This window comes from Paramormyrops kingsleyae, chromosome 9 (genome assembly GCF_048594095.1).
Source record: "Paramormyrops kingsleyae isolate MSU_618 chromosome 9, PKINGS_0.4, whole genome shotgun sequence".
NCBI classification, from domain to species: domain Eukaryota; kingdom Metazoa; phylum Chordata; class Actinopteri; order Osteoglossiformes; family Mormyridae; genus Paramormyrops; species Paramormyrops kingsleyae.
Genome location: NC_132805.1, coordinates 25,840,971 through 25,852,943, shown reverse-complemented (window position 1 = coordinate 25,852,943; position 11,973 = coordinate 25,840,971). Strand labels below are relative to the sequence as shown.

Sequence of the window (11,973 nt, the reverse complement as noted above, 5' to 3'; positions counted from 1 at the left end):
ATTCTTACGATGTTAGCTGTTTGAGTTCCTCCCTTCCTATTTGCTTTGTGAGATGTTTCTTGGGTCTAGCCACTGGAAGCATTGCTGATCACCATATCTGATTTTCAGATTCGCTTTTGAGTTACTCTGTTAATCTGATAGTCCTACTTGTCATGCTTCTCTTACGTGGCATCTATCTGCTGTCCTTCAAACATCAGCCTAATCCAAAAAGTAACAAAATCCTTCTGTCCCTCCCTAGTTTCATAAGCCTCTTTTGTTTGACACATAAGGTTAAAAGAGTCGACTTCCGGAGCCCAGATTCAGACTTATGTAGAATAGATTTTACAGCATATTCTCTGGTTTCTCTTTTATTTTGTTGAACCACCCAGTTTTTTATGAGAAAGTTTGTGTATTTGTTAGTACTGGTATCAGTTCTGGATCTGTGCCACTCTTGATACATGCTGACTTATCGGAAGAAATGTTGCTTTTTAATTAAAACCAGGAAGGTCACTGAAAAGACCGTTTTGTTGAAAATTCTTTAGGCATGAGCTGTAGGTTGACAGATGAACAACGGCTGACTGTTGAATAATTAACTTTTATGGTGGAAATTTCACACAACATTACTAGAGAACTCACATATTCATTCAGGCCGTTTTCACATATGTCATCAGATTAAAATGGCATTAATCTGTATCAGACAACTGAAAATGGGAAGACGACTGAAATACCCAATTTATGTAACGTTGTTAAGTAATGAGTGGTAGATTAAGACAGTCACTAACTACTATAAGTTTCATACGGGACGACATCCAGATAATGCGTATCCAGTGAGGTCATGTTTGTTTAATAATTCACACAGGCGGTGGGGATATTAACCTCAAGTAGCCTAAACATGCTCCCCAGGAGCAAATCCAACATTACACACTTCCGGAGACATAAAACGGAAATTCTTCTAAACTGAATAATTGGTGGAGAAATGTAATATTTTCCTAAGTGCTTTGTTATATTGCTATTGAACTCACAATTGCTGCACGCATCGGGATCGAATGACTTGCGTGGAGATTTACTGGTGGCAAGGTTACAGGCTCAGACATCTCTGCATTTTTATTTGCCCAGTGAAAGTAATTAATATTTTTCGAAATTAAGTATCGTAAATTGTATTTCCTGGATGTATACAAAATGTAGATGTAACTTATTTTGTGCCAAATCAGCGCTTATCAACACCCATGTAACAATCTTGATTGACGTCGTCTGAACTAAAGAAACCGTTTTCGTGGTCTAAAGATCATAAAGATATACCTAAATTCTCCCCAAGTAAGCCTCACATAAATGTGCCTTCGGGTTTAAATTTAATTTAATGCCCACGTCTCGAGCTCTTAGTAATGCTTAAGTATCCACAAAATCACATGAATCCACTATTCGACGTTTTATTAATTTAAAACGCAGAACCACGTAACTTGCGGCAAAGTCTTAGCAACCATCTTGGCTCAAATTATGGGTCAAATTTCCAAAATGGCAGCACTCAGGGACGCACATGCGTACTCTCCTCCGCCCTTACCAAGTTGGCCGCCGTAGAACGCTAGAAAGTATCGCGTCAAAATCGTCACTTCCGTCTTTGCGCCTTCCTTTGTCTAGTCTCGTTATCTGGATGCGGACGGAATAATTATTTATTTCTTGTTATTTGATTTTGTTGGCCAGAGGATATTTTTTATATCCATTATTTCTACGGCTGTTGAATGACATTCGAGCCTGATACATATATGCCTAAGAGCAAAGCGCCAAAAATGGATGATCTGGACTACAGTGAGTATATCCGTCTGAAGAAATAGCTATTAAACGGCATAGGCAGAAACCCACGGGATACCCCACCATCTAGCTAGGTACACACATATTGTCGGGAAGCCTTATTTCGCGTGTCGGAAACATGTATACTCCACACGATTTATGGAGCACCGAGCTATTAGACTGTCGACCTTTTAACTGTATATTATTATTTTCTGTTTCGGCTGTCCTGCAGCGGATTGAACTGTACCGTTGACATGCTTACTACTTAGTATCGAGGTATCGCATTGACAGCGAAATTGTTGTGCTAATTAGACAACTGGTCACAGGCACTCGTTGTAAACGTATTGTTTAAACACCGCTGTTTCATTACTAGGGGGCGGGGTTGACTTGCTGGTTAGTTATCAAAACAGACGTTTGTGCAGCTCCAGGTTAATGGTGCGATCATGATGGCTTATAAAAGCTTATTATTGTTAATCTTTGTTCGTGTCAATAACGATAACATAACTAGTGGTAGGCACCAGGAGAACATCAGTGGCTCTTGCATTCCCGTAACACCCTTTAGATTGTTTCCCAGGAGGGCAGCAAAACGACAGTTTCGGTGTGATTGAGCTGATCGCTTGTGCATAGCGAGGGAATGCAGACCACGTGACCTTCCCCGGCGAGCTCAGCGCATCCAGCATCGCTTCACAAATACAATCAAAATGTTTTATCTTTATTCACACCATTATCTCTCCGATCTCACTGCCGGATGAATGTCTGGCATTCAGAGCATTCTTCATTAGCTGTTTGCCTTTGGATGCAGTTTATTTGCATGCTGCAAAGCTTCCAGGAATCAGTAATTGCTTCCCATGCACGTTGTTAAATATCCGTTTGTTGAAAAATACACACATTAGATACGGTTACTATAAAGAAGCATCATAAGTGGAATCTAATAACTGATTGATGATTGGTGTGTTGCTTATTATCCTAAAGAGGCATGTGGTAGAGTAGCCTAGAGCACAGCCTGTCACCCAGTGACTGTTTTAACACGCCTGTGACTGTGAAGCATCATAGGGTTTTTTTTTTTTAATGTGTAATGGAAAACCTTGCCTAAGGACATGATCTTACGTCACATTTTATGGTTTTGGTTTGTCATAATAATAATAGTGCGAAATGATAAATGTAATAAGGGACAAGATATTAAAACATTTTTATGCTTTTTATTGTTAATATCTTATTGTTACTCTAGTCCTCAGGTCTTCTGTAACTGCTCTTTGGGATTACATATATTCAGCATATGCTTTTCTCTGACATGAGAGTTTGGGGTCAGAGCAGTTGGGCCTAAGGGACTTGCTCAAGGGCTCAACAGTGTTACAATTACTCTGCCATCCATGGGATTTGAACCAACAACCAAACAGGCAGAGATTGCCAACCTGCTGGGCTCCACGCCCCCTGACAATCTCCTTTTCCTGTCTGCTGCAGTCCCCGTGGACCTGAGTCCGGAGGAGCGCTCTGAACTGGAGGACATCCGGCGGAGGAAAGGAGCCCTTCTGATGGAGATCCAGAGGCTGCGGGAGGAGCTGAGAGAGGCCATCATGGAAGTTGAGGGCCTTGAATCCAGCACGGAGGGCAGGTGAGGCACCTGTTTCCCAGTAACACCTTCAGAAATCATCTGTTGGGCACTTCAGGTTAAACGTTTCTCCTCTACTAATACTCTAATGTAATGCTGGGTTTAATTATTTTCCGTTGCAGTAAAACCTTACAGAAGAATAGGCATGTTGCCATGGGAAGGAAGAAGTTCAACATGGACCCTAAGAAGGTGAGAGAACCTCCAACTGCTGGCTGGGGATCAGCCCCAGAGGGACACAATCTTGTTTTAGGAGATTATAGAACTCTGTCAGCACTAGACAGGCAGGCAGCCATCAGTCAGATGAATGTACTGCGTGTTCTGTAAACTCTACTCACGGCTTATTGTTTTACTTATCTGGTTGCATCACAGGCCTTGCCTGTGTACATTGGTATATAATTTGATTGGTTATTTACTTGTCTGATTTAAGTAGTCCTTATGATGTGCTACTTGCCTGTCACCCCTTAAGACGTGAGGTAACAGTACTATACACTGAGTCACTGCACCCACTACAGTTCAAACTGGCTGAAGTACACACCTTTACTTGGCTTTAAAAGACACTGACATGCCAAGCTGCTTTGGCCATATTTCTGGAGATATCTCAGCAAAGCAGCTGAACACATTTGCCATGTTCTTGGGCGTCTAGGGATAAAATGACAGATTAAAGGCATGAATCTCTTCCTCGATATGCTGTGTGTACCATTATCTGACCGATGACCCACACTTATCACTCTCTCATTTCTGTTCTTTGTGTCACGCATGTGTCGGGCTCCAGTTTCCTTTCCTCTCCTCTCTGTAAAGGGTGTGTTGCATTAAGCCAGGTTCACCTTGGTGTTCCTCTGATGCGCTGGCTGATGTGTGTACAAATGCAGGGTATCGTGTTCTTGGTGGAAAACGATCTTCTCCGGCACACGCCTGAGGACATTGCCCAGTTCCTGTACAAGGGAGAGGGGCTGAACAAAACAGCCATTGGAGATTACCTGGGCGAGAGGTGAGCTCAGAGCTAGCCGCACCTCTGTGCCTTTCCAGTCCATGTTATAGCAGTGCAGCTGGAAGCCTGTGTCTGCCTCTGTTTCAGAGACGACTTCAACATCAAAGTCCTCCAAGCATTTGTTGACCTTCATGAGTTCACAGACCTCAACCTGGTACAGGCTCTCAGGTGAGCATTCTGGTCATGTTCTCAGTTCACACTTAGGTGATGGCTATCAAGTATGTGACAGTAGGGTGCCCTTCCTGGAGCCGCTTAGAAATACCCTGCATGGGGGCACTTAGCTGCCCGTGCCCATCGGTGTCCTCCACTCATTTCCCCAGGCAGTTCCTGTGGAGTTTCCGTCTGCCAGGAGAAGCTCAGAAGATTGACAGGATGATGGAGGCCTTTGCTCAGAGATACTGTCATTGTAATCCTGGAGTCTTCCAAAGCACAGGTACACAACTGTAATCATGTGACTTGGTCCGCCAACCATCTGCTGACTGGCAGAATACTTGAGTTCATAAAATAACATTATATAATCAGCATAAATCTTGTTTGGTTTAAGTGCAGTTTGGTACGCTAATTTATTTGTATTCTTTTTTAATAGTCTCCATTTCCTAAACTAACCCCTACCATCTTCCACAGACACATGCTATGTGCTTTCATTTGCGATCATCATGCTGAACACTAGTCTTCACAATCCTAATGTGAGAGACAAGCCCGGTGTGGACAGGTTCATCTCCATGAATCGAGGGATCAATGATGGAGGCGACCTCCCAGAAGAGCTGCTGAGAGTAAGTCTGTCTCTGATGTTACTCTGACAGCTTTACTCACTGTGGAGCGGGTCTTGGCAACCTGTGGATCTCTGGCCGGCCACTTGCGGCTCCAAAGCGGAGTGTCGTGCATACATACAATGCGTGCTACACTGACGGTCGAGTGGCACACTTCCAATGAAATTCAGTAAGTATGGTATAGTATGTGATTTTTCACTTCCTAAGCACAATGCCTTTTTCCCTTTCTAAGAATCTTTATGAGAGCATCAAGAACGAGCCTTTCAAGATTCCTGAAGACGATGGAAACGATCTGACGCATACCTTCTTCAACCCTGACAGAGAGGGTTGGCTCCTCAAATTGGGTGAGATGGGCTGCTGGCACCTTGTGATGGGAGGCTGATACCGCTGTTTGAATGCTCATTGAATTAGCTCTTAATGTTTATTTCTTGGTTCATTTGTGTTGTCTAAAGAACTATACTTTAGAATGGAATGTGAAGCTTAGTCATCCGTACACTGCCTACGTCTGTAAATTCATTTTTTTTTCTTCATATTTTTGTATTTCATTTGAAATTAAATAAAGAATCACTTTCCTGTGTGTCAAAAAACATTTTAGTAGTTTTAAGGCTTTGTAACTTAAGTTAGCATAAGAATCCTGGTCAAATGACCAACTGCTGCATGGGGTCTTTAAATTTGACATACGAACCACCTAATTAATCATCACACCGCCACCAGAATGAATCTCGCGGTGGTGTGATGCTGCTTTCTGAGAGTGACCAGCAGTTTGATTTCGACATGCTGGTGATCTTCGGTCTTCATATTACTAAGGGTCTCAGTTGGTTTGGTTGATCTCCCTCCAGTGATTGTCCTGTGGCTACCAGTTCACAGTGATTGGTTAATCTCTCTCCAGTGACTGCCCCCAGGCTGCCAGTGCACAGTGATTGGTTGACCTCCCTCCAGTGATTGGCCTGTGGTTAACAGTTCACCGTGATTGGTTGACCTCCCTCCTGTGATTGGCCCTATGCTGCCAGTGCACAGTGATTGGTTGACCTCCCTCCAGTGATTTGGCCTGTGGCTACCAGTTCACAGTGACTGGTTGACCTCCCTCTAGTGATTGGCCCTAGGCTGCCAGTGCACAGTGACTGGTTGACCTCCCTCTAGTGATTGGCCCTAGGCTGGCAGTGCACAGTGATTGGTTGACATCCCTCCAGTGAGGCTGCCTGCCAGCACACAGTGGTAGAATAAGATATATCCCACTGTTAGATCAGATAGCCTTTAGACTATAAACATGGAGATGGAGGCTTGAGAGTCCTGGTGCTTTTGTTTAGTCCACTGCTCCCCTGACTCCAGATGCCTGCAGCCTTCAACCACCCCCCCACCCCCACCCCCACACACACACACATACCTGAGACAGACACCATTTTCCTGCTGTAGCACGGCAGCCTGGGGCCTTGACCTCCTCTTGCATGGTGGGTTCTGTGACCTGTTACTAATATCTCTGCCATCTTCTCCCTCCCTTTTGACCTCTTCTCCTCCCTTTCCGCTCCCGATCTCTGCTTGCCTGCGAATTCTGCACTCTGCTGCTGTTTGTGCTTAAGGAGGTATGTACCCCAGTAATTAGCCATCTGACTGTCAGGCCCGATACTCGGCCTTACTCACAAAACACGCTATTTCAGATGCATCACTTTAATACTGATGAAACTCTCCTCTTGAACCTCACAGAATATTGCCTGATGTTCTCATTTCCTTTGTTGTTATTCTTTTTGCTTCCTACACATATTATATATGCACCAGTAACTGCCTGCCTGCAGAGCTTTATGAAAGTTTGGCTGAATGTTCTCTCCTTTTAGGAGGACGGGTGAAAACCTGGAAAAGGCGATGGTTCATTCTGACGGACAACTGCCTTTATTACTTTGAATACACTACGGTGAGTGCCTGCCTTCCCATGCATTGTGGAAAATTTTTAGCGTAAATTTGATTTGTAAAGAAATATACTTCTTAAGGGGCTCTTTATGTTATCAGTGATTCTAGGCTGTAGTGCTAGCAGTGAGGTGTAATTGTAGCGTTCAGTGTTGTTTGGATGTATGTCAGTCTTTAGATCAATTGTATCAGGTCTGTAGGGAAAATTGTTGTGGTAGTGAGGGTGGTACTGTGATAGAGACGGGGCTGGAGTTGGTCATGCCCTTGCTGGGTGCTGTGTTCTCAAGGATAAGGAACCCAGGGGGATCATTCCACTGGAGAACCTGAGCATCCGTGAGGTGGAGGATCCCAGGAAGCCTGTGAGTCTGCCTTCCTCCTTTCCTCCAATCGCAAACGAGGTCGCTCAGTCGAGAGCAGCGCAGCTTCAGTCAGAAATGCACCAGAACATACATAGCCCTTAAGAACACTATTATTATTATCCATCCATCCATTTTCCAAACCACTTATCCTTCTGGGTCGCGGGGGGTCCGGAGCCTATCCCAGAAGCTACGGGCACGAGACAGCCCAGGAGGGGGGGCCAGCCCATCACAGGGCATACTCACACACCATTCACTCACACATGCACACGTATGGGCAATTTAGTAATTCCAGTTAGCCTCAGCATGTCTTTGGACTTTGGGGGGAAACCGGAGTACCCGGAGGAAACCCCACGACGACACGGGGAGAACATGCAAACCACACACACGTGACCCAGGCGGAGACTTGAAGCTGGGTCCCAGAGGTGTGAGGCAACAGTGCAAGGCCGTGCACCATCATGATTATTATTATTATTATTTTATTTTGACACAAGATCAGTATAATTAGCATGAACAAGTGATTCATTTTGCAGAACAGGTTATTATTCCATGGTGACGTATCATGTTGATGATCTTTACAAAAAATTGTAAAACAAAAAATGAAATCAGTGCAATACACAATTTTTCAGCAAGTGAATAGATTAGATGGAAGTCATGTTTGGCGGATTGAGGATGAGGTATGTGTGAGGCGTGAAATAGTTCTTAGGCTACACCTTTGTGCTGTATTTAGGACATTTCTAAAGTTTACATAGACAAACATGGTATGGGTAAATGGAAACGTGGAGTATTGATTCCTCCGGTCCAGGTAAATAGGTGGGCAGTAGTGTAGAGTGCTCAGTTCCCCTCCGTGTGTGTGCAGAATTGCTTCGAACTCTATATCCCCAACAACCGCGGACAGCTGATCAAAGCCTGCAAGACAGAGGCGGACGGCCGTGTGGTGGAAGGGAATCACATGGTGTACCGCATCTCGGCGCCGACCCCCGAGGAGAAGGACGAGTGGATACACAGCATCACGTGAGTGGGCCGCGCAGCTAACAGAAGCACAGCTATGTGTACGACTGGTGGCTGAAGACGGGGCTCATTAAGGCTGATGTTATATTCCCATAATTTGATTAGAACGTTCATGCAAATAAATCTGCTTGAGAGAGTATTTAATACAGAGGCAGGGGACCCTGGGCATGTGTAGGGAAATGCATGCCTAAGTCAGAACAGCCTCCTGTGTGTAGTAAACCGGCCTGGGTGACCTCAAAGACCTCTCTCCACAGTGCTGCTGTGAGTGTGGACCCTTTCTACGAGATGCTGGCAGCGAGAAAGAAACGGATCTCTTTAAAGAAGACAGAAGAGCAGCCGTAAATCCAGCCTGTGGTCTCACACACGCCCATCCCTCCTCGCAGAGTGGGACAAAGGACTTGTCCTCCTCGTCTCCTCCCCTGAAATCACATGCCGTCCATTCCTTGCTCTCTACACTACAGTTGCCCATTTTGGTTCTCAACATCAAGGGATTTTGGGACCCCTGGTTTAATTGATCTGCATCAGTTCTCGGGCAATCAGCGCTGTTGCCCTCGGGGACAACCACTATACAACACTGCTCCCATAAAGACACTATAAAGCACCCATTTAAATTCCTCAGCTTATAAGCCCTCATGCCTAATGTCTACAGCCTCGCCGTAGGAATAACACTAAATCATTATGGGGAAGAAGAAAAATCAATGCTATATTTGACCTTTGTTTTTTTTCCCCGATATACAAACATGGTTGGCGTGACATAGTTTATCCGTATCTAAACTAAAGTGAAAAACGCTTCAGTAATATAGCGAGTCAAGATTTTGTTGTTTATTCAGCAGACTGGAAAAGGGAGACTTTGTCGTATATTAGTTTGTTTACATACACTAGAGCCACTTGGTTGTGAATGTATAACTCTGCCGTGTGCTTAGTTAGTATTTTGCCCGAAGATCACGTCTACACTACGTTTGCCCATTTGGCTGCACGTTGGAACCGTGGGCTTTTTGGTCTGGATCTCGGAGCATGTTTAGGGGCAGATTGATCTATCCGGAGCGCAGAAGAAATGTGCGTGGCAGCTCAGTATTATGTGTTTTTTTTGTTGTAAATACATTGTTTTTATTTCAACAGTTATGGAAACGTTTAACTTATTGATTTTTTATTTTTTTTCCCATTTTTTGTTGTTGGTCTGCATATGTAAACAAGATTTGAAACGACTTCCAATGGAAAGAGTGTGAGAGCTGTTTAGATGTTTATTGAGTGCAAAAGGATCACTCTTGTTCTTCCTTTCCTCTTCATTCTTCCGCCAGGACTTGGAGCTCCCTTATTTCCTGATCTCTAACATCCTCTGATGGCCCTGCTCTCGGTTATGCACTTGCCGCCGTCACTTAGAGCTGTAATCTTCCCAAGCAGTTTCTGGAATGCAAGTGTTTGGCGCTTATTAGTGCAAATACTGCAGCCTTTTTGAAGGGATCTCTTATGCTAGCATAGGTTAAGAATATATTTAATAAAAACAAGTTTATCGTAATGACAGATTAAGTGGAAAAGCAGTATCTCAATTTTTTAACTGTTGATTTAGAGCAGGGTGGCGATTGTTTCTTTGATAATTGTGGGTGACTTGTCTTGGGATGTTTTGCCTACTTTTTCCAGTGGCGCATTGCACCCGCCCTTTCGGCTCTTTGAGCACCGTATAAAGACACTCGCATGGGCTCATATTGCCTTTAACCTGGATGAGAAAGATCCATAATGCTCCCGAAAGTCCTCCGATTTAATCTCTTCTGCACTCAGGGTTTTATCAGCGTGGCACCCAGTTTCTGTGCTTTTGTGCCGTTTCTAGACTGTTCACAAAACATCCAGCTGACACGGTATTGAAAAAATAATATACATGTGAATGATGTTTCGTCGGAGGTGCAGGCATGAAGATGTACTGGGTTTGGGTCCACATGCTGTCGCTTAGTAAGGTGCGCAAAAGAGACTCGGGACACGTGTGGGAGATCGGGGAGCCCCCGGCATGACTGGCTTGGTGCGCAGAGCAGCTCAAGTCATGCACAAACCTGGATATTTAAAATGAGGTAACAAAGTCAAATCATAACATTCATTCACAGCCCATATATCTGCAACTCTACTCTCTGCCTTCTTCCTTATTTTTTACTTTTCAGATATTAATCTGAGCTAAATGTAGCATAAGGAATCAACAATGAACAGCAGTAGATAAGAAAAAATAAAAAATGTAAAGTAATTTGGTGTGGCTTTTTTTTTTTTCCCCTCACAGTGCATGCATATGACATGATGTGTATCACCGATTCTGTCACTGTTGACAAACGTTCAATAGACATATTCTATAAATAAAAGAAAAATATGACACTGATAGAAGTGGATTAAATGCAGCCGGCAGGCTGCCATTCCAGAACTGACCAGTAGATGTCACAGTTTAACAATCTTTGGAAATTGCGACGAGAACTTGGAAACTTTTCTGAGGTATTTTTAGCTTACCAACATAATTGTAAGCTCAGATTTATGTAGATTAGTTTATATCACAAATTACTACTCACTAAAACTATCAAATAAGTGTGTTTAAGATGATCGCCCTATCAACAAAATGGTTTTAAGGTATGGACATATTTGCTACTGCCCACTATATTGGACAATCTTAGTCGCTGTAATCAGATGGCTTCCTGAGCCACACAGAGACCTGCAGGGTGAGCGATGTCATGTGGAGGTTGTCCTGCTACTGACCCATAGACAGCTGTCACGTTGCGGGTTTCCCAGTTATTACTGAGTTCCGAAGCATCAGCTTCCGCACAGCGTACCTCGTCACTCTCTAGTACTCGTCATTATCAACAGTGACTCATTCGCTGAGTTCCGACAAAAATTGTTTTTAATCATCTTTGGTAGCTTGCGCTGCATTGAGACCAAAGATATTTTTGATACCATCTCATTACACCCCCTGTCCTCCGTAGATATCTTTCCATTAATTACATGGAAGTCCTTAGTGAGAATATTTTATTTTTACAGTTTTGATCTTTAAAAATAGCAACGATGTGGGCTGTTTGCATTTATTTTGTGAAGAATAGAGGTCAGGCTCTCTGCACATTGAGGCTTGCGTGAAAAGCTATTTTGAGAATTTGACACGTCCAGATTTGGTCTTCATCTGTGATATCTTAGGCTTATTACAAAAGCGTTTAACTGGAGTGCATTCCAGCACCCCTCTGGAAAAGGCAGCTTGTCGACGCCAGCAGGATGCTACATGGGAGAGGATATATCCACTTTACAGTCTGGCTGCTCCCTGTGTGACCTGAAATTTGAAAAAGGTTCTCAGCTGGTGCAGTGGTTAGCACTGTTGCCTCGCCCCTTTGGGACCAGACTTCAAATCTCTGCTATGGTTCATATGTGTGGAGGTTACATGTTCTCCCTGTTCCATTGTGGGGTTTCCTCTGGGTACTCTAATTTCCTTCTATAGTCCAAAACCATACTGAGGTTTATTGGAGTTACCCAGTTTGCCTGTAGGTGTGTGTGAGTGTCTCCTGTAATGGGTTGGTGCCCCATCTTGGGTTGTTCCTTGCCTAATGACCCATAGGCTCTGGTCCC

General features: G+C 43.9%; 1 protein-coding gene across 1 annotated transcript; it reads left to right on the top strand.

Moving 5' to 3' along the window:
• Positions 1-1,589: 1,589 nt before the first annotated feature.
• Positions 1,590-10,624, top strand: cyth2 (cytohesin 2). Its single transcript, XM_023830138.2, has 12 exons — positions 1,590-1,782; positions 3,226-3,376; positions 3,496-3,562; positions 4,243-4,361; positions 4,449-4,529; positions 4,682-4,794; positions 4,986-5,134; positions 5,364-5,475; positions 6,961-7,037; positions 7,318-7,389; positions 8,246-8,400; positions 8,652-10,624. Exons 1-12 carry the CDS (start codon positions 1,716-1,718, stop codon positions 8,737-8,739), a joined length of 1,251 nt encoding a protein of 416 aa, XP_023685906.1. The 5' UTR covers positions 1,590-1,715; the 3' UTR covers positions 8,740-10,624.
• The last annotated feature ends 1,349 nt before the right edge of the window (positions 10,625-11,973 follow it).